We start from the raw sequence: 23,266 nt of genomic DNA on the forward strand, positions 1-23,266 counted from the left end.
GAAAGAATTCCCAGAGCCTCATTCACCTGATGAATTCCTCTGTGTCTGCCGCGAGACCAGTGGGGTCCATTTTGGTTGTGGGGCAGAAATTGAGCTCTCGGCTGAGAATTTCAATTTCATACAGTTGAAAGGTGTGGTCAGATAAGTTGACGATGGATTCCCCTGTGGTGGTACCACTTTCAACTGTGGCACCAGTGGAGTCTTGGTTACTGCTGGTGGTGATGCCAAGTTTCTTCAGTTTCTTGTTCTTGGTGAGCATGTAGATGGTGTAGTTCCATTCCCTCGTCTGCTTGTCAGTGTATCGTAACTATTCTGCTGTAACTTGAGCGCACGCTGAGAATATGGACTCTATCTCGATTTTAAGATTGCAGCACCTGCTGTAGAGTTGGTGTACGAGATGATGAAGGAATATGCGAGAGGTGTGATGGCAGAGTCTCTCCACATAGTCTATGTTGTAGGTCAACTTGAGTGGGTTTGTGATCTGTAGTCCTTTTGGGATCTTGTCCGCTATCTTGCATCTCTGCAGAAACTTGATGTCTGTGTTGATATGCACGATCTTCTTGGAGATTCTGTCCATTCTGAGCCGGCAGTTTGTGGTGTCGATGGTAGCTATGATGTGGAAGTGCCGGAGTTGGACTGGGGTGGACAAAGTCAGACGTCACATGACACCAGGTTACAGTCCAACTCCAGAAGGTCGCTACCCTAAGCGCAACATATATGGTCAAGCCACCAGATGTGTTAACACCAGATTCATCAGCTGTTTTTACAAGGTTGCACAGAACGTCACTAGGCACAATGCAACTCCATCTGTGCTCTCAAGACCAATCACAACATTGTCATCAAACTAGCAGATAAAGATGGAGCCGTCGTCATACAGAATAGAATAGACTACTGCAAAAAAGTAGACAGACAACTGAACAACCAGACAACTACCTGCCGATCTGATGAAAGAACATACCCGTCAGCTCAACAGACTGATCAAGACTTTCAATCCATTCCTTCAGAGTATCCTATGCGATCTCATTCCACGTACTTCTCGCACAGGAGACATCTACTGCCTTCTGAAGATACACAAAGCCAACACATCTGGACGTCCCATCGTATCAGGCAATGGGACCCTGTGAGAGAACCTCTCTGGCTATGTTGAGGGCCTCTTGAAACCCATTGTACAAGGCACCCCCAGCTTTTTTGCGAAACTGTAGATTTCTTGCAGAAACTCAGCACCTATGGATCAATCAAACGAGGAATAATCCTCATCACAATAGACGTTTCCGCACTTCACACCAGCATTCCCCATGACGACGGCATCACTGCAACAGCCTCAGTACCAATAACAGCCAATTTCCAGACGCCATCCGATAACTCATTCAATTCATCCCTGACCACAACATCTTCTCCTTCGACAACCAATGCTTCATCCAGAAGCATGGAACAGCATTGGGACCAAATTTGCACCCTAATATGCCCACATTTTCATGCACAAATTTGAGCAAGACTTCTTTGCTGTGCAGGACTTCTGACCAATGCCATCTCCATCAAGAACAGACACCTTGGTTCCTCACTCTACCACAAGCCCATGGATAATCTCACAAGGCTGCACTTCTCTAGCTTCTACCCTAAAATATTAAAGAAGCCATCCCCTAAGGACAAGCCCTACGCATACACAGGATCTGCTCAGACGAGGAGGAACACGACGGACATCTGAAGGTTTTGAGGGATCCCCGTAAGAATGGGATACGATGCTCAACTCATCGATCGCCAGTTCCGATGTGCCACAGCAAAAAACTGCAACGACCTCCTCAGAAGATGGACACAGGATATGACCGATAGAGTGCTGTTTGTTATCCAGTGCTTCCCCAGAGTGGCAAAACTATGCTATGTTCTTTGCAGCCTTCAATATGAAATCGATGATGAAAGTGACAGGTATTCAAGTCAATAAAGGAGTAAAACACGAAGGCTCAGAGCAGGGTTACATGAATCATGTTCAGGGTTTCAGTAACTAGCGGAGTGCCACGGAGATCAGTGCTGGGACCCCAGCTATTCACAATATATACTAATGATTTGGATGTGGGAACGAAATGTAACATCTCAAAGTTTGCAGATGATATCAAGTTGGGTGGGAGACTGAATTGTGACAGTGATGCAGAGATCCTTCAGCATGATCTGGACAGGTTGGGTGAGTGGGTAAATCAATGGCAGATGCAGTATAATTTAGATAAATGTGAGGTTATTCACTTTGGAAGCAAAAACAAGAAGGCAGGTTACTACCTGAATGGCTGTAGATTGGGAGAGGGAAGTGTGCAGTGGGACCTGGGTGTCCTTGTGCACCAGTCACTGAAGGTAAGCATGCAGGTGCAGCAGGCAGCAAAGAAGGTAAATAATATGTTGGCCTTCATTGCAAGAGGTTTCGAGTACAGGAGCAGGGATGTGTTGTTGCAGTTGTCCAGGGCCTTGGTGAGACCACACCTGGAATATTGTGTGCAATTTTGGTCTCCTTTTCTCTCGAGGGAGTGCAGTGAAAGTTTACCAGGCTGATTCTGGGGATGGCGGATCTGATTTATGAGAAGCGATTGACAAGGTTAGGATTGTTTTTGCTGGAGTTCAGATGAATGAGGGGGGATCTTATAGAGACTTATAAAATTCTAACAGGACTGGACAGGGTGGATGCAGGGAGGATGTTCCCGATGGTGGGTGTGTCCAGAACCAGGGCTTGCAGTGTGTGCATTCGGGGTAGGCTATTTAGGAAGGAGATGAGGAAACATTTCTTCACCCAAAGAGTGGTGAGCCTGTGGAATTCATTACCACAGGAAGTAGTTGATGCCAAAACATTGAATGTATTCAAGAGGCAACTAGATGTAGCACTTGGGGTGAATGGGATCAAAGGTTATGGGGAGAAAGCAGGATTAGGCTATTGAGTTGGACGATCAGCCATGATCATGAAGAATGGTGGAGCAGGCTCAAAGGGCTGAATGGCCTCCTCCTGCTCCTATCTTCTATGTTTCTATTAATCAGGACAGGATAAGAAAGAAGAATAATATGGACAAATATAAACGCTGTAGGGAGAATGGCTAAGGAGTTCACTGACACAAAGACAGAACATGCAGAAACATGATAAGGGGATGAGCAAAGGGTCAAAGAATAACCCATAAAAACCATAGCTGGAGTTATAAAATATAAAGTACATGACAAACTAAAAGGGTTCAAAGCGAATGAATCTGTATGAATAGGTTACTTCTCCAGGCCTAGTGAGGCAGTCAAAAGAGCAGATATGTGAATTATTAATGAACAAATGGGCAATTTGATGGAATCAAATTGAATTGGATTAGCTTTATTGTCACATATACTCATGAGCACAGTGAAAAGTTTACACCTCGCCACTTACAGCGGCATGTTGGGTACAGAGGTATCTAAGTACAGCTTATTCAGTTACAAGATCATGTAAACTAGGGAAATAAAATGTCCAGCATTGCATAAATAAAAATCCAGAACAGTGGTCTTGTAACCCATGCCGGGCCCTGGCTCCAGACTGTGTTGGGCTTCACCTTGAGTATCATGAGGCTGGGGGATTGCTCCAGATGGCCACGCTGGGCTAAGTAGGCCACACTGGGTGCTGCACCATCACACCAGGAGTCCGCTCTGGGAGATCGCCATGCCAGGCTGGGAGGTGACCACAGGAGGCTGCTAGTCCAGGCTGGGTGGTTGCCATGCCACACCGGGATCACTGCTTTGGCTGCAAAGAATGCATTAAACAGGCTATTGATGCCCCTTTAAATATGGAGCTCTTAATTGTGCTACTCACTTGATCTCCTGCCCCCATCCTTAACTCAATGGCAAACACAAAGATGGTCTGTTAATTGTCCACCTCCTATAAGATCGTGCTGGGTGCTGAACCATTGACACAAACACATTAAGGACTCAGAAATGCTTCCGACATCTGAGATTTATAACAATCCAAAAGACCTATTTTCCAAAACTTGGCCATTGGATCGAAACTTGTAACATCCTGAGTGGACTTGACATGGTGGTTGATGAAGGGATATTTCTCATTGAAGGACACAATTTAAAAACAAGACTTTTTAAGACTCAGGGGAGTAGAATTTGGTTTCTCTCTGAAAATCCTGAGTACTGGGACTCTCTTCACAGAGCACTGTGGAGATGGGGTTACTCAATACTTTTTAAATCAAACTTATGACATAGGAATAGAAGGAGACTATTTGGCCCTTTGAGCCTGCTCTGCCATTCAATAAGGTCTGTTTATGTTTCCATATTCCCATCTTTGCCCAATATATTTGATTCCCTTGCCTAACAAGAATCTACCTGCCTCTGCCTTTAAAAAAAAATTAATCAGCCCGTCTCCGCTGCCTTCTGACTCGCAATAAGCATCTGAGAGGAAAAGAGTCTCCTCAACCCTGTCCTCAAAAGTCAACTTCTAATGTTAAATCTACACCTACTAGTTCTGGATTCACTCACAAGAGGAAACATCCTTTCCACATCCACCTTGACAAGATAATTCAGGATGTTATAGACTTCAAGCAAATTATTTCTCACTCTTCTAAACTCTAGTGGAAACAAGCCCAGCTTATACAACCTCATAGGACAACACACTCATTCCCAGCATCAATGTGGTAAACCTCCTCTGGACTGCCTCCAAAGCACATCTATTGTTCCCTAAATAAGATGACCAAAACTGCATACAGTATTTGGGACATGGCCTAACCAATGTCCTGTATGACTGAAACATTTTTAAGGCAAAGTTGGATAGATTTGTGAGTAATAAGGGTTTCAAAGGGTATCAGGGGTCCGTACAAAAGTGGAGTTGAGGCCACAATCAAATTATGATTTTATTGAATGTTGGAGCAGGCTAGAAGGCCTGCATGGCCTACACTTGTTCCTTATTCAGATGATTGTATGTTGTGTGCTGTTTTCATTTGCAACCACAAATAAGTGAGGTTAAGGCTGGCCTAAATTGAGTTGAGCATGTGCCAGTGGCATAGAAGTGGTGGAAGTTTTATAATCTTATCATTAAATCATATCATAGTACAAAGTGTTTTAAGCCAGTAAAACGTCCCAATGCATTTCACAGGAGTATCATTAAGCCAAGTTCATGAACAAAGTTGAAGAAACAAACAAGTTTTGAAAGAAAAGGAAGGAAACAGTAGCCTGGCTGATCCAAACTTTAATTACTGGAAAGTGCAGGAGAAACATGAAGATTGCAAGATGTCCCAAATTAGAGTTGTGAATGGATATATTGCAAAGGAGTCTGACAGTAAACAGCAGGGATACTCTTTCCCTTAGTACACTCCCTTCACTGCAGCCTGCCAGCTGGCCCAGCAGGAGAGAGGGTGGAGCAGGCTGTGATCGACAGTGAATGTGACCAATCAGGAGCCATAGAATAAAAGAGTCATACAGCATGGAAACACACCCTGAGATAGCAAGAACTGCAGATGCTGGAGTCAGAGACAACAAGTGTGGAGCTGGAGGAACACAGCAAGTCAGGCAGCATCAGAGGAACAGGAAAGTTGACATTTTAGGTCAGGACACTTCTTCAAAAATGGGGAGGGGGAAGGGAGCTGGGAAATAAATTGAGGGAGGAAGGGTGGGGCTGGGGAAAGGTAGGTAGGATGGTGATAGGTGGATGCAGTAGGATGGGTGGGGCGATTGGTGGGTGAGAAGATGGACAGGTTGTGTCAAGTCAAGGAGGCAAGATGGAGGATGGGTGGGCCTGGGGAAAGGTTGGTGGGGTGGTGATAGGTAGATGCAGGTAGGAGGTGGTGGGGATTGGTTGTTGGGAAGGGTAGGGTGGATAGGTGGGAAGAAGATGGATAGGTTTTGGTCAGGTCAAGGGGGGGGGGGGATGAGAGGGAGGTTTGGATTTCCCTCCCCACCCCATCTGTCTTTTGTAGGGACCACTCACTCCGCAACTCCCTTATCCGCTTCACACTCCCCACTCACCCCACCACACCTGGCACCTTTCCCTGCAACCACAGGAAGTGCTACACCTGCCCCTATACCTCCCCCCCCCCCCCACCTCCATCCAAGGCCCAAAGCAAACTTTTCATATCCGACAGGCAGTTAATCTGTACATCCTCCAACCTGGTCTGCTGTATCTGTTAGTCCTGATGGGGCCTCCTCTACATTGGTGAGACCAAGTGCAGACTTGGGGACTGTTTCGTGGAGCATCTGCGCTCTGTACGTGATAATCGACAACACCTTCCGGTCGCCAACCATTTTAACTCCCCCTTCCACTCTGTTGATGACATGTCCATCCTGGGCCTGCTCCAGTGCCACGATGATGCCACACGCAAACTGGAGGAGCAACACCTCATTTTCCGCCTCAGCAGCCTACAGACTGATGGCCTTAACATAGAATTCACCAGTTTTCAAAGCTCCCTACCTCCGGCCTCATCCCACATCTAAACCTCCCTCTCATCCCCTCACCAAGAGACATGACCAATTCTCACTGGCCTCAATACACACAGACAAAGAACGGCATGAATTTGATTGGGACAACACATCCATACTAGCACAAGCCAAACAGAGACACGCTAGGGACTTCCTGGAGGCCTGGCATTCCAACCAGAACTTCATCAACAAACACATTGAACTGGACCTGATATATAAACCACTCAAAAACAGAACTGGACATAATGCCAACCACCCCAGCAAACCAAGGCATATAAATAACAAGCAGGTCAGAACACCATTGCTTCACTAGAGGCACACTGATGATATTACCTAGCAGGGTGATGAAATGTCTGCAATCAAACACACCAGCTCAGCAAACAAGTCTACAACCTCACCTTTGAGTCAATTCTGTACCCAAACAGCTAATGCTCCCTGTATTCACTGTGATTTAACCTTGCAAACCAGTCTACCTTGAGGAACCTTGTGAAACGCCTTACTGAAGTCCACATAGATCACATCCAACACTCTGACCTCATCAATCCCCTTCCATACTTTTTCAAAGAACTCAATCAAGTTAGTGAGATCAAGATCCCTTTGTAATTTTAGATAAGCTTCTTCATTGTCCAGTATACCACCTGTTTTGGTGTCATCTGCAAACTTACTAACCACGCTTCCTAATTCCTCCTCTTTCAAATAATTTATATAAATTATGCACAAGATTACAGAGCCCCTACGTATCTCAGCTACCAGCCTCCCCTCTCTGGGAAGTGGGGAGTCACCAATGAGAGCCGGGAAGGGGCGTGGACAGTAAAGATGGCCCAATGGGAAGTGGCAGGTGCGGCAATGTGGGGACAGACCAATCAGCGTGAAGTCTGAGGCCGGCGCTATGAGTGCTGACCAATGGGATGCAGAGCAGGCGGGAAACTTTAGGGGGAGACCAATGGAAATGGGGAAGGCATTGGGACCGGCCAATGGGGGTGGGGAAGGGCAGGGACCGGCCAATGGGTTACGGAAGCCGGGGCTGGCGGTCCTGACCGTGAGGGAAGCGGCAGGTGGATGGAGCTGAAGCTTCAGGCGCTGGGAAGTTGTTGAGTGTGTTACCGGGACCTGGGAAGAAGGGATTGCTTCCTACGGAGTGAAAGCCTTCCCGGTGGATGGACCGTTTGAAGTGACTGGGAGAGTAAGTAAGTGAGTGAGTGGAGAGGAGCCAGCCACCGCCTTCGCCTTCGCCTCCGCCTCCCCCGGGGGGGGAGCTCTACCCGGGGCTTGGGAGAAGCAGCAGGCGGATTCCCTGCTTCCTGTCCATTTCACATCCACCCACCCGCCCGCTCAGATATGGCTTTCGCCAACTTCAGGAAGATTTTGAGACTGTCCACTTTTGAGAAGAAGAAAAGCAAACAGTACGAGCACGTCCGCCGGGACTGCAACCCGGAGGAGAGCTGGCAAGTGATCGGGGAGCTGGGCGACGGCGCCTTCGGCAAAGTTTACAAGGTGAGCAGAAAGAGAGAGCGGCCCTGCGGCATGTGGGAGGGGAGGGGAGTGGAGTGGAGTGGAGTGAGGGCATAAAGCGGGGAGGGGGGAAGCAGGGTGTAGAAGGGATAAAGCGGGGGGGGTGGATAGATCCTTGACTCTCGTTGCCTCCCAACTCAGAAGTTTCTCTCTCGGTCACCGCTTCCCCCCCTGCCCCCTGCCCCGTGCCCCGTTGTGGAGTTGGGACGAGCGGAGCCAGAACTGAATTATATCGAGGTGTTGTCTTTTATTCTCTTTCGGCTCGATATTATACGTGTTTCTTTTCCGCGAAATGGTCGGTGTTCATTTGGAAATGAGAGCGTGCTCGGGGTTTTTTTTAAAAAACAGAACGGAACTGTTGATTTCTTTCTCACCTCCCCTTGGCCTGACCATTTTCTGGCAGAAAAAGGAGCTCATTCTTTGTTCGACCTGTGGCTTTTCACAGGGAGACCGGGTCTTCGAAGAAGTTTTTGTTTTGGTCGCAGAGAGACTTGGCTGCAGTGCAGCGGCGTTTTGCTGCTGATCTGAGTTTGAGAACTGAGGGGATCTCCGGGCTGTGACACACTGTTAGTAAACTCACTCACTCACTCTCATCTGAGGGTGAAATCCCCTCTGATGTGGTTCCGGGAGAGTAAGTTTAACTTGGCTTAACTTCACCACATCTTAACACTACGAGGAATTTCTCCAACCTTTTCACAAATACTGTAGACTTGAGAGTGGAAATGAGTTCCTGAGCCCCATGCTATTTTTGACGTGGAGCTGGCAGCCTTGAGCTGACCTGTCAGGTTCACATCATATGCCTTGATCAACCAGGGCTGCCCATCAGTAACCAAATAGATCATCTGTTTTAATACTTTATTGTTCTTGTCTTAAAAGAGTGACTTGGAGGGTGTCTTGTTCTCTTTCTGTTTATTGTCCGCTAGTCGTCTACAGATTTCTGCTGTCCAGTGGTTGTCTTTCACAATATTGGGGGACGCAATGGCCTAGTGGTATTATCACTGGACAGTTAATTCAGAGACCTAGATAATGTTCTGGGGACCAGAGTTCAAATCCTGCCCTGCCATGGCAGATGGTAGAATTTGAATTCAATAAATATCTGGAATTAAGAATCTAGTGATGACCATGAGCCCGTTGTTGATTGTTGTAAAAACCCATCTGGTTCACTGATGTCCTTTAGGGAAGGAAACTGCTATCCTTACCTGGTCTGGCCTACATGTGACTCCAGACCCACAACAATATGGTTGACTCTCAACTGCCCTCTGGGCAATTTAGGGATGGGTAACAAGTGCTGGCCCAGCTAGCGATGCCCTCATCCTGTGAATGAATAAAAAAATGGATCAACTGGCCATGTTTATATTGATTAGCAAAAAGTGATGGGTTTCACTTTTTCAAAAGCTAGAGATCTATGCAATGTTTTTAACTCTTTTTAAAAAAGTCAGATGGAAACCAGCATTGAATTCAAGTTACTCTCTGCTGACTGCAGTGCATGTTTTAGTGCAGTATTGTTCAAGGTGCAGTGTTTCAGATGAATTGTTGACGCCCACTTGTCATGGTGATTCCGGTGGATGTAAAGCCACTCAAAGCACTATTCTTCCCTCAAAACAGCCTCACAGACAGATCATTGGCTCTTTGTTTGCAGTGTGTAAACTGGCTGCTCAGCTTTGCTTTGAGTGAGCTTCAGAAGTTGTTAATTTTGTTGAAGTACCTCAGACCATCCTGGAAACCTCTTTCTTTACTTACATGTAAGTGACAACGGGTACTCGTGGATCTGTGGCATCTGTACTCCTAATATTAAACTATTTTCCCAAGACTTTATCTAACAAAGGTTGTGACTGAAACGTAGGATTTTTTAAAAATACAAATTGCAATGAAACAGCAGAGTCTGTAAGATTGACCTCTGTCTGTCACACTACTTTAGTTGTAGGATGACCCTATGGGCTGAGCCACTGAGGATAGGATGTGGTTTTGCATCTCTCACTTCCCCATACAGTGAATTCATGCTCTGTCATATCATTAGCCAAAGGGCTGAGTTAATATGGTTAAGCGCTCACCAATACCAAGGAAAAACTATCAACATTTTGACCATGAGACACTGCCATGGTCTATTAAAATGTTAGCACATAATGCATTTTTGCATTCCTTTGCCCTCTAGTTTTGGGTTTGTTTTATTTTAAAATAAGTTGCTTTACTAAAATAGTGCAGAGAAGAATTTGAGATGATTGTCTTGGGTGGAGCAGTTCCCTTGACCTGTCTATGGAATGGTAAATGTATATTTTTGTTAGATTTTTTGTTTTGAAACAATATGTAAAGTCATTGCACACAAAACACAAAATTGTGTTTTAAGTTGTGGACTCAATGGAGCAAGTGTGGAAGGATTTTATGTGAACAGCTGATTTGGTTATGCTGGCTTTAGCATGTATATTGCTGCATGTAACTGAACCTGCAACAAAGGTTTCTTCCATTGAAATTGGAAATGTGATTATTCATTGGCACTAAGAAGAGTAAAGTTATTAGTAACTGCATGATGCATAACCATTTGAGAATGGAATGCCATTATCAATTTAAGGTGTACTTAAGTAAGCACAACAGGTGAAATTGCTCTGATAGCTTTCCTTTATTTAGGAAAACCAGGTTTATATAATCCACTGTTCCAAGGGAATTGGTCTGTCGGCACCCTTCTCATCCTTGATCAGGAGAGAAGGCGTTTGACTGGATGGATCATGAGTACTTTAGACTTTTTGTGGTCCTCATCTGATTTCTAAATGCCCTGCGGAGTGGCTAGTGAAGATTAACAGGTCCCTGATGGTGCCCCTTCTCTTTGGGAGAGGTTGCTGTGGGCCAGAGCACGCAATCTGATTGGAGCTGTTGTAAGGGAGCTGCTGTTTGGAACAGCTTCGTCCATCAGCAAAGTTTGCACTAGCTGGCGGAGATAAATGCTGGATAATGCCAGTGAAATTGGCAGAGACCCTTCAGCATGTGGTTTAATTCATCTTAGTCCTAACGCCGAATGAAAAATGGGCGGTTCAAGCATGCTGTGAGCTTCTGGGTGAATTGACTCGCCTTTCCGTCTGAAATTGGACATTGCACCAGAGCCTCCCTCGTGATGCAATGCCCAGAATCTCAGGTATCTTGGGGGAATTCCTGCTGGACCTTTCAAATGATGAGGCATTTGTCCCCTACGTGGCTACTCTCTGGAACATTCTACCTTGTGCCAGTTGAGATCCATGATTGTACGACCCTGTACCAAGGGATCTACCTCTTTCCGTGGGGGTGGGGAGTGATCTGGGGAGAACAGTGTGCATGCAGTAGTCTCATGAAATAGAAGATTAAGTAGGTTCACTTGGTCTCAGGCCGCGTGCAGTTTTTGTGGCTGGGATGAAACTGTTTCACAAATATGTTGAGGGTGTTCAACTGGGCAGCCCCTGTTCAGTTTATTTTTAAGAAGGGTTGCTATTAAATTTTTGGCTGCAGTTCAATCACACTCTCCTGAGCTATGGGCACCCCGTGCAGAGAGGGGCAGCAGGTCAGAGGGTCTGCTCCTGTCCCTTGCTAAACTGACCAGCAACAGATACAGGCAGCAGGCTCTGGAGAGGGGGTCATGGTACATAGCTCTTTCAGTCATTGCGTGCCCATCAAAGGGGGGCAAGTGACATTCACTGGCCCAGTCGAGGCAGCGCGACGTCACCCTAGATGGTATCTCTGTGTGATTTCGCTATGTTTCAGTTCTGGTTTTGTAAATTTCTGTTGTTTTTTATTTACAGTGCCCCAACAGGGATGGTCTAACTTGATTAATTTTTTTACTCAGTAGAATGAGAACACAGGATCGGGGCCCTTGTGGCACAGTGGTGGTGTTCCTACCTTTAGGCCAAAGGCCCAAGTTCAGTTTCCCATCTGTTCCAGAGGTGTGGCATAGCATGCCTGAGCAGGTTGACTGAAAATATCTATCAAAAACACAGGATGGTTGGAGATGATCTGTTGGAATGGTTGTGGCTGTGCTTCTACTTGGAATGGCATGTCATGACATTGAATTTGGATGAACCCAAAACGTGCACACTCGGAAGGCAGCATTCTGTTGAAATGACGTTTCATTCAAGTTGAGGTTTTGGTTCACCATTGCGTATTTGTTTTACTGAATAGTGCTCGAAGCATGGAAAAGTCAGTGGATGGGGCTAAGTATGTGGGACAATAGCTGTTAACATAAAAGCTTTAAATGATTGAGCTACATTTACCTATCCTTAACAAGCTCTGCTATTCCTATGAGCCTTCATTCTATTCAGATCTTCTGCTAAGATTAGTAATACCATCTGCTTGCTTCAGTTGATCACAATGTAACTATCGTTAATAATTTTGATATTAAGGTTGGGTGCCTAGTAAATGTAGTGAGATAGTGTCACCAGTTTGTCCTCTTCCTTCATTGTAAGTGTTTTGATTCTGAGTGTCGCTAGTCATGAAATGCCATATCTCTCAGTATCTCTTGACCAAAGAGGTCTGTTTTCATTTTAGTGTAGGCTAACCCATGGAGTGAGTGGGTAAGGGTGGATACAGCAACTTAAACTGTTGATTGCCCAATGCTGATGCATGGATCATCCCAGCAGGTTACTGGAAGATCCGAAGTGGAAGTGCTGGTAGTTTGTGTTCTGTCAAGCATGGAGTAAGGCAACAAATATCTGCTTCATTGTTGCATAGGCTGAGCTTAACTAACTCGGCACAATGCACTGTTTGAGCTTGTTACTGAATTGGATTGCATGGACAGAGAAGGCACATGATGCATGTTATCTCCAGGTTGATCATGAGGCATAGGGAGCAGAGAATTATTTTGTAACTTGTACTTTTGGACCCAAGTCCAGTCTTAAAGTGGGTTGAAGTTGGAAGAAGGCAAGCAGTTGTGGTACACTTGGTTCTAAACATGCCGAGAGATGCTGATACTAATTGTACTTTGAGCATCATTGTCAAAAGAGTAGAATACGGATTAAAAAAAGCAATGATCGCTTTTAAGAATCTGGTCAGGTCACACTTTTAAATAGTGCTAAGAAACAAGAGCTACAGTAATGCAGAGAATAGTCATGAGATTAATACCTTCTGCCAAAATTTGACCTGTAGTGGAGAGTATGGATAAACTTGAACTGTTCAATTTCTGGAAAAAAGAAGTCAACTGATAGGTGATCATACAGAGGAAGTTGAGGAAATACTAGCACACAGTATCACTTTGGTTAAAATTTGTGTGTGGACCTGGGGACACAAGTTAAACATCTAAAGGATACTTTTAGAACTGATTTTTTGAAGTTTTTCAGAGTGTGCCTCCTGCAGAGGCAATGGAAGCAATATGCTGGCATTATGTTTTTAAAAAAAAAAGTGAATGCTAATGGATGAAGATATGCTGAATGGTTTTCCTCTTTTGTAATTATCTACAGATTTGAAGTGTCATTAAGTCCCACTTTCCATCAAAATAATGCATTAATAATTGAGCAGCACAAATGCAGTGATTGCAGCAATCCATATGACATTCAGCAGCTGAGTGTACAGTACATGTTATTTTTGATTCTTTTTAGAACTTGAGTGAACTCAAGTTCCCACCATTGTGATACAGTATTTTACCAAATTTCCAGTTTAAATTTTGTATTAATATTTTAAAAATGGAATAACACGTGCCTAAAATTCCTCACCGTTGTTGGAGTGCTGTGTGCAGTTTTAGAATCCACCTTGTACAGAAGGTCCAGTAAAGATTCAGTTAAAATGTTGCCTTCTCCAAAGACACACCAAATATGAAGAAAAATTTGGGAAATTGGTGCTTTTTTAGAACAGTAGAGATTAAAGTCAATTTAATGGAGGCATTTAAAATCATGGTGAGATGGGAGGAAGTCTGTGTTGACTTGAAGGTTCTAGAATAACAGGATGTAGACACAAGATTGAATGAAAAGAATTCAGAACAGAAACCTAGACAAAAAGCTGTTATGCGGAAGGTTACGAAAGTCTAGAATGACTTACTGCAGTAAATGATAAACATTTCAGATCAACACTTCATAATAGGGTAGGTATGTAGTTGATGTACAGTACATTTCATTTACACATGTCCATCATATCCAGAGGTCATTGGCATTTCCTTGCTCAGGTGCCAGTGTTCTGATTGAGGTGGGCCCAATAGAAAACATTCATTTTTTTGAGAGTTTGACAGCAACCTAATAACTTTGAATAAGACAAGTTGTTTGCTTTGAGATGGATTGCAACTATAGTTCTGTTGAACTTGACTGAGTCCAGTACAAAACAATACTTCCTATTTGAATAGTTAGAATATTGTCTGTCATGTTCTATTATCCTAATGATCTCTGATCTACCTCTCCTGCATTACCTACAGTGCTGATTGAAAATTCAGATTTGCAACTTGTGTTGCAACATATGAACTCCCTTACCAAATTGAACCTTGGCTAACTTTAACTAGATCCAAAAATGATTCTTAAGTTTAATAATTTAAGACTTTGTTTATTATACCATTGTGGCTAGCAATATGTTGGCAGTGCAATTTACCAGAATGGTTCCAGAGATGATGAGTTACAGTTGGTGAACAGGCTGGAGTAGACAGGACTGCTCTTTCTAGAGAGAGTCGAAGGCTGTGAGGAGATTTGTCAGGTCTTTCTTTAGTTCCTGAAATGTTCGTTATTTTGGAATAAACATCATGAAATTGTGCGGATTTCTAGTAATTATCAAAAAAAACCGGGGCAACTTGGGAAGAGAAGATTTTTTAAAAATACTGAGCAATCAGATTTTGGAATGCATCACCCGATGGGGTTGTGGATACAGACTTAAAATAACTTCAACTCAAAAAAAAAATGCAGGATTTGGGTTGGAAATGACAGGCGTGTGAGACTAACTGGTTTGATTTGGAAAATGCCAAACTTGGTGGATTGAATGACATTCTGTTGTCTTTTTTGCATATATGGCTTGATTCTGATTGACAGTAAATGTCACCACAAAGAGATTTTTTTTATAAACTTTTTTTTTCTTCTTATACCAAGCAGCTGTTTGAGTTTATGGTGAAGAGAAGCAATTCTGTTTGCAGCACGACTTGTTCTGTACAGCGGGTGAGCGTTGAATATGCATTGAATCCGCACCATGGATTATCCATTCACAATTAGTCCTCTGTTTGCATCTGTTATGAGATTGAGAGTTTATAACAGTATTGAAATTGTAAGTTACACTTATCAAAGAGACTATCAATATGAAGCATCCTGCCAGTGCCTCGAGTGAAGCAAACACTATCTGAACAGTTGACATTTAAATGTGTTTAATTAAAACACTGCTAAAGGTTGTTTGAGAAGTCAGTGTCGAATAACTTTGATCCAATTACTGCTCTGTGCATGTCACTCATGCTGTTGAATTAACTGGAGGTCAACATAAGTAGACTAAATTCTTCAATTCCTGTTGTTAATTAGTAGCTATAACTGATAGTTGGAAGCTCTTCCAACTTTAAAATCTTCAAAGATATTTTACTTTAGTTTGTTTCAAAACTGATTTATGCCACTGCTGTTGTCCAGCAGCATTTAAATCATCTGCATAATCAATTTTAAATAGGTCATTAGTTGCTGTTCTTGTGATTTGGCAAGTGATTGACTGACTGAGCTATACCAGGTTGGATTTTCTTCAGCTAACTGCCCTCCCAGATCGTGAATTGTGGGGGTGGTAACTTGGGTAGCTGGAGCTTGATAGTATGTGGCCTATTTTAGCATCCAGAAATGGATTGGTATGTAAAACAAGTTCCAACCAGTTGCTCAGTGGAATGCTTGCCGGTGTTCACTCTCTGGGTTCACAAGTGAATGGTTTTCCATTATACCAGACCTCATTTTTAAAAAAAAAAAAAAAATCAAAATCCTGTAACTGCTGGTCAGACTGATGACACCCTGATTTTATGATGACACACCTCCAGGTTGACTGCAAAAATCACTAACCACAGCCTGGTAACCCTCCCAAGTGGTGAAATCTTTTATTTCAACTGTCCACGGACCTTTGACTGGTTGAGGATGGACCAGGGAAGATGTGCTGCCTTGGTCCATTAGTGGTATATAAAGAACAGCTCAAATATGACTCTGGCCATCCAATCAGAACATCATGAGAGATCATTCCCAGTGACATCTCAACTGGTAAAGTCGCCATTGTCCTACAGGACCATAGAGCTGTCCTGTCATTGGAGAGTGATGTCTGGTGAGTTTAACCAGAGAGTCTTGATGCTTTAAGTGAAGGATGATGTTCAGAAGGTGTGTGACTTTCATGGTGACCTCAGCCAGTAGGGAAATGAACATGCTCTGTTGGTGGAATTCTGCATCACAAACCAGCCATCCAACCAACTGAGCTAGCCAACACCCAGATATCTGTCATTTACATAGTCATAAAGATGTACAGCACAGAAACAGACCCTTTGGTCCAACTTGTCCATGCTGACTGGATATCCTAAATTAATCTAGTCCCATTTGCCTGCATTTGGCCCATATGCCTCCAAACTCTTCCCATTCATATACCCACCCAGATGCCTTTTAAATGTTGTAATTGTACCAGCCTCTACCATTTCCTCTGGCAGTTCATTCCATACATGCACCACTGTCTGCCTGTAAAAGTTGCCCCTTGGGTCACTTTTTTATATCTTTCCCCTCTCACCTTACGCCTATGCCGTCTAGTTTTGGACTCCCCTACCCTGGGGAAAAGACCTTGACTATTCACCTCATCCATGCCCTTGATGATTTTATAAATTTCTATAAGGTCAGAGTGTCACTTGAAGCTGTTGACCAGTTTATCTTCTTTGAACGATAACTCTTTCCTTAGTTACGTAATTGAAAGAAAAGGGACATTTCCCTGTGATGCAAAAGAGCAACTGAGTCTTATAGAACTGGTCCTTAGCAAGTATTCAAAATGTTGTGAAGTGACAGTCTTTCAGTAACTTTCTTAATTCCCAGCCATGGTCTCAAACAAAAAACCTACCTGGTCTAATGGAATTTATTCCCAGAATGCTTGCTCCAAAATTCTCTCTTAACTAATCATAATAGATTATTTAAGTGCAGGTTTGGAAAATATTGTGAATATATTTGGTGTCTTTTTTTTTTAAAAATTATAGTTTGCTCGGTGTTATGCACGCTGGTGGTATGCACTACTTGGGTGTATGTTGAATAGGCTTAAAGTGAATTTCATATCTTACAGATTTGAAGTGATCATTTTCCTACATTTTAAATGTCATTTGGAAAGAAAATGTTTTTCTAATATTGTATTTATCTTGAGACCTGCAAGTAGCTCACATTATGCTTGATTATTCGAAGTTTGAACATTTTCGGATCTTAATGTCTGGAATGAATGTTTGTTAATTTTTGGCACTGCTTGTACCTTTGTTGCACATAATATGCTTGTCCTTTATTGCCATTTCCAATGCAGTCCTATATGCCATACTGCATTCTATTATCTGTGCACTTTAGGTCATGCAAAATTTGTCTGTTGTTATCCTTACTAACATCAGTCACCCATCACACCGGTTGCAGTGCTATATTGGCTCCGAGATAAGTGCACCTTGATTTGAAATTCTTGTCCTCGTTTTCAAATGCTTCATCGCTCGACCCTTCCATCTCTCTAATTTCCTATAGACGCAGAACACACTGAGATTTGATTTCTTCTAATTCTGGACTGTTCAGCATCCCCAGTTTTATTGTTGCCAAATTTATGGCTACATCATCGACCACCAAGGTCCTGGAATTCCTGCCTGTGTTTATCTTCAAGATGCTTCTTAATATCTATTGCTTGACTAGGCTTTTGGTCATCTGTGTTAATATCTCCTGTAAATAATTTTGTAGTTCACTTTTTTGCATTGTAATGTTCCTCAGGGGGGACCTTGGCACATTTTTTTTTTCATTTTATTTTGAAGTTGCTCTTTATATATAGACCTAATATGGCTTTAGCTTTAAGATAGCAGGAACTGCAGATGCTGCAGTCAGAGACTACACAATACGGAGCTGGAGGAACACAACAGGCCAGGAAGCATCAGAGGAACAGGAAAGTTGACATTTCGGTTCGGGACCCTTCTTCAGAAATGGGGAAGGGAGCTGGGAAAGGTAGGTGGGATGGTTTTAGGTGAGTGCAGGTCGTGAGTGGTGGGGATTGATCAGTGGGGGTGGATGAGAAAGATGATGTCAAGGAGGCGGGAGTAAGAGGCAGGGTTGGACATAGGATGAGGCCGGGTGTGGTAACCTCTTTTGTTGTGCTGCCTTTTGCTTCCTCGTGGACAGCACCTCATCTTGTATTTCTGATTCTCTAAATGGTATGTTTAGGAACCAGTTGTACAATTGGAATTGCATCTCTATTTTATTCGAGTGATTCCTTTTTCATTGGTAGATCCTTCTGAGCTGACATATCTCATGATATTTGGCTTAAAGTCAAATATTTAGTTCCGTATCCCTCAATTCCTTGCCATGGCAATTCCCTGTATCTGTCAAGGTGACTCTTAAATGTTGTTATTCTATCCGCCGCCTCCTGCACCTCTGGCAGCATATTCCAGGCAGTTGCCACCCTTTGTGTAAAAAGAAAACTTGCCTCCCACGTCTCCCTTCAAATGTTACTCCATTTTACTGTGAACCTATGTCCCCTGGTAATTCACATTTATAATCTGGTAAAAAGACTTTGGCAGTCCGTTCTATCCATGTCTCTCATAGTTTTGTAAGTTTCTGTCCGATCGTTCCTCATCCTTTGTCCAAGTGAAAATTCGCCAAGTTTGTCCAATCTTGTGGCTAATACCCTCCAAACCAGACAACATTCTGGTAAACTGTTTCTGTACGCTCTCCAAAGTCTCCATGTTCTTCTGATCATTGTATTATTTGCTGCAGACTGCCACAAATTACAATGCTTTAATCAGGGCATGAGAAGTCTTTGTTCTGCGTTTGCAGTTGGTGACAAAAGTTATTCTGAGATGCTGTGTTTCAGTGTTTTTGATTCTGAACCCATAAAACAAGTCAAGTTCTCATGTTATGAGTCATTAGTTGGAGTTCATGTGCTTATAAGGTAATGGGAAACAATTGTTCACATGAGTCTGCCTTGGGGAATGTACTAGTGTGCTTTGAGATATTCTTAGAGAGCATTATCTAAATTAGCAAAGTGTTGATCACCTATTTTGCCAATGTTTTCTGAAGTGATTTGCTTTGTACAAACGGCAGTCCTTTTGACTTAAATCTGAGCTTAAGTTATCCATAAGAGTTATCCCTTGCCTCCTTGATCCTGTGCCATTGAACTGCTGATCATCCTCGCTTCATTCTTGGCCTGTATGCCACCTGATGTTATCAACGAATCCCTGTTTTCAAGAGCAAGCTGCTGTCTTTCAAAATGGCTGTCATTCTCTTTCTTCCTTTATTTAAAAAAAAAAGCCCACTTTGTCCATCAAACTACAGCCCCACCTCCAATCTCTGTAACATTTTCAGCCTTTGTCAAATCTTTTAATTATTTTTCTTTGCAGTTCCATGTTTGAACCCCTCCAAACAGGTTTCCACACTGAAATTCCCCTAACAAAAACCGCAAGTGCCATTCTCTGTGACTTTCTCCAATGCTCCTATTCCACTGTGCAGCAATTATCCTTCTCGCTTTTATTTCTGGAGTTTCCCAAAAACCTTTGGCCATATCTATACGCTCTCCTTTGACACCATTAGTTGCAAATGATGAAAATAAACTTCCATATTTATATTATTAACACCCAGCTTTACCTCTCCACTGCCTACTAGTTTGACATGCAGTGTTGGATAAACTTTGGTTAATTTCCTTTCTGGGATGGCAGGAAGAGAGACTGGACTGGTAGGACTGCTGTAGGAAAGGCATTTTTGAACTGGAAAGGGAGCAAAAAAGACTTGCCAGGATGTTACCGAGACTGGAAGGTTTGAGTTATAAGGAAAAGCTGGATAGGCTGGGACTTCTTTCTCCGGAGTGTTGGAGGCAGAGTTTTATAATCTTGGAGGTTTATAAAATCATGAGGGGTATAGATAAGATGAATAACCATGGTCTTTTCCCTGGGCTAGGGGAGTCCAAAACTAAAGGGCGTAGGTTTCTGGTAAGGGGAAAGATTTAAAAGGGACCTGATGGACAATTTTTTCTCAGTGATGCGTGTATGGAACGAGCTGCTAGAGGAAGTGGTAGTTCCGGGTACAATTAAAATATTTAAAAGACGTTTAGACAGGTATGTGGTTAGCAAGGGTTAAGAGGGAAATAGGCCAAATGCAGGCAAGTGGGACTAGTTCAGTTTAGGAAACCTGGTTGACATGGATGAGTTGGACTGAAAGGCCTGTTTCTGTGCTGTCTGACTCTAGGACAACAGTCACTGAAGTTAAGAAGAATGAGCAGGGATCTCATAGAAATCTGTAAGATTATAACAAAACTATACAGGGTAAATGTAGGAAGGATGTCCCCAGTGAATGGGGGGGTCCAGAACCAGGGGTTTAAGGATATGTGGTAACCCTTTAGGACTGAGATGAAGAGAAATTTCTTCACCCAGACAGTGATGTGCCTGTGGAAATTCTCTGCTGTAGAAAATGGTTGAGGCCAAAACATTGTTTTTAAGAAGGAGTTAGATATAGTTCTTAGGGCTAAAGGGATTAAAGAGTATAGGGCAAAAGGAATAGCTGATATTGAATAGCAGAAGAAGCTCGAATGGCCTACTCCTCCTATTTTCTATGTTTAAATTTGGAAAGAATTAAACCACCTTTAGCCCCTATTGCAAATTTGTATTTTTGGGATGGATTCTATTGCCATTATGGTCACTGTGGAAACTGATGCCTTGTAACCACTGTCCTATTTGACTACAGATCCTCTTACATTTATCAAGAAAGTCTACCTCCCCCGTCATTATATCAACATATTCTGCTCATGTAGGGGAGGTGATGGCCTTGTCATATTATCACTGGATTATTCATCCAGAAATGCAGGCAATATTCTGGGGAAACCATGTTCACATCCTGCTGTGGCAGATGTTGGAATTTGCATTCAATGAAAATTTGGAGTGATGACCATGAAACTGTTACTGATTGTCAGGAAAAACCCATCTGGCTCACAGATTTCCTTCCCTAAAGAACATTAGCCTTCCTTACCTGGTCTGGCCTGTACGTGACTCTAGATCCACAGCATTGCAGTTGACTCTCAAACTGTGTTCTGAGCAAATTAGGGATGGCAGTAAAGACTGGCCAGGCCAGTGATGTCCATGTCCTGTGAATGAACAATAAAAAAAGTCTGTCCATCCTTTTGCTGATAAAGTTGTACATAACGTCCAGATCAGCTATTCCATTCTCCAACCACCACCTCCCCAGCCACTTGGTCTGCATAAACTCCAGTTCATTGAAGGCTCTTGTTGCCTGTATCCTACCTTAAGGTCTGCTCTTTAGCCTAAAGCAAGCACCTCATTTTCCATTTTAGCCACTTGGCAGCCTTCAGGGTTCAACATTGAATTCAACAAATTCAGGCCATGAACGCTGTCCTCCACTTTGTTTAATTCTCTCTTCTTCCTACACCCTGCCCCTGCCACCACCAAACAAAATCAAAAATGGATCTGGTATTAACACCTGCAGTTGACACCTATTCTTCTTTTATGTATTGTCTCCACTACCTGCTCTGACCATCCTCAACATCTCTTCCACTTTCTCCTAAACCTAACTTGTCAACATCGTGTTGTGACTGCTTGAAGATGGGTCTTATCAATTTGAAATGCTAACGCTGTATAGCTCTTTCCATAGATGTTATCAGACCTGCCGAGTTCCTCCACTGTGTTTTTATTTCAGATCGCGAGCATCCATGGTGCATTGCAGTAATGTCACTTGTTTTTGTACGTGCTCATAACCTGGTTTCAATACGCTCTGATTATTTAGACGTCAAAGCATCCATGGTATGAACTGTTTGGGGCAATATTTATACAAATTATACAGAACTTCTATCAGTTCCTGACTCTTCTAAACAGGTGCTGCTTTTTTAAAAGTAAAACTTTCCAGATTTAGTTAATTTGCTGTGATATGACATATCAAAGATTCCACTATTTTGAGGCCTCTTCACACTTAGACTTGAAGAGGAAATTAAGAATTAAAATGTATTGGCAAACAGTAGTGATAAATTCTCTAACCTAGTTTGAACTTGAGTTAGTGTTGATATGAAGCTTCCCCCAAGTGGGATTTGGTAAAGTCTAGTGCTCATATAAATTGCAGCCTATCAATTTTCTGTCTCAATTTTTAAATCAGTTTGTATTAGATCTTGGCTTTTGTTGTATTTCCTTGTTTAATTGACATTTGATTAAAATGTCTTATTTAGTCTTATTGTGACTCAATTTGGCCTTATTTCTTGTTTCATTGTAACTAGTGACAAAAATGACAGGGCAGGAAAAATTTGTGAAAAACAGAAAATGTAACTTAATGCAGGCTTAAGCTGTTTACATGTTAAGTGTAGGCATGATAAATAAGTAGCTTTGAACATATTAAGCTGCTAAAGTTCAAATGTCTGACTGAAATATTGATGCAGCAACTGCTGTTTTAAATTTAATTCCTTGAAATTTTGGCCTTGGTGGGTAGACCAGCATTTATTGCTCATTTCTTTTTGTTCCGGTGGTGCTGAGCTGCCACCCTAAATGCAGCTTAAGGGGTTTGCTGGGCCATTTCAGAGGATGGTTAGCAAGTTGAGCAGATCGTTCTGGTCCAGAGTCACACAGAGAACATTGGTAAACCAGATGGTTTCTTACAAGATTCAGCAGTTTCATAGTTACTATTATTCATTCGGAAAACTAGTTGTTTTCAAAATTCCACATTTATTTCATGAAATTTAAATTCCCCAGATGCAGTAGTGGGGATTTAGCAATTTCTCCAGATCATTAGCTGAGTCCGTGCTGTCCCCACACTTTTTCCAAGCTGAAGTCCATAAATTCTGGGCAAGTCTGCGATGCCACCTGGGCACTTCATATGATATTGCTGCAATTATCTGTTTAGACCAAGTGGTCTGTTCGGCATTGGTCAATCTGGACAAGAATATGTCAGTATGGAGTGTATAAAAATCTTTGTATGTGAACAGGAAATTCAAGCCTATTATCAAAATAAATACTTATCACAGACGTTCACAGAATGGTTAGAATAGTAAGCAATCAAATAAAGTAACTTGCTTTTAGAGGGTGTGGAGCAAATGGGATTATGATGGGCTTAGTGGGCCTGAAAATATGTGCACATGTTGGGCTTTGTTTACATACTCAATTACTTTTGCAGTTTTTGTTTAAATGAGTGGAACCCAGTCCATCAATATGCAAATAAAGTAGCGACTTCCTTCCACTAGCGACGAGTTTTGAACACACTTTTCAGCTCTGGGGAAAGTGGTTATAGCAAAATTT

General features: G+C 42.8%; 1 protein-coding gene across 2 annotated transcripts in view; it reads left to right on the forward strand.

Moving 5' to 3' along the window:
* The first annotated feature begins 7,398 nt into the window (after positions 1–7,398).
* stk10 (serine/threonine kinase 10) overlaps positions 7,399–23,266 on the forward strand; it is a 99,630-nt gene continuing 83,762 nt past the window's right edge. For both annotated transcript variants that reach the window (XM_048603607.1, XM_048603608.1), the window contains exon 1: positions 7,399–7,896. In XM_048603607.1, coding sequence (XP_048459564.1) covers positions 7,741–7,896 — 156 coding nt within the window. In that variant the 5' untranslated portion in view covers positions 7,399–7,740. The remainder of the gene's footprint in view (positions 7,897–23,266) is intronic.

The sequence above is a fragment of the Rhincodon typus genome, chromosome 12 (genome assembly GCF_021869965.1).
Source record: "Rhincodon typus isolate 14 chromosome 12, sRhiTyp1.1, whole genome shotgun sequence".
NCBI classification, from domain to species: domain Eukaryota; kingdom Metazoa; phylum Chordata; class Chondrichthyes; order Orectolobiformes; family Rhincodontidae; genus Rhincodon; species Rhincodon typus.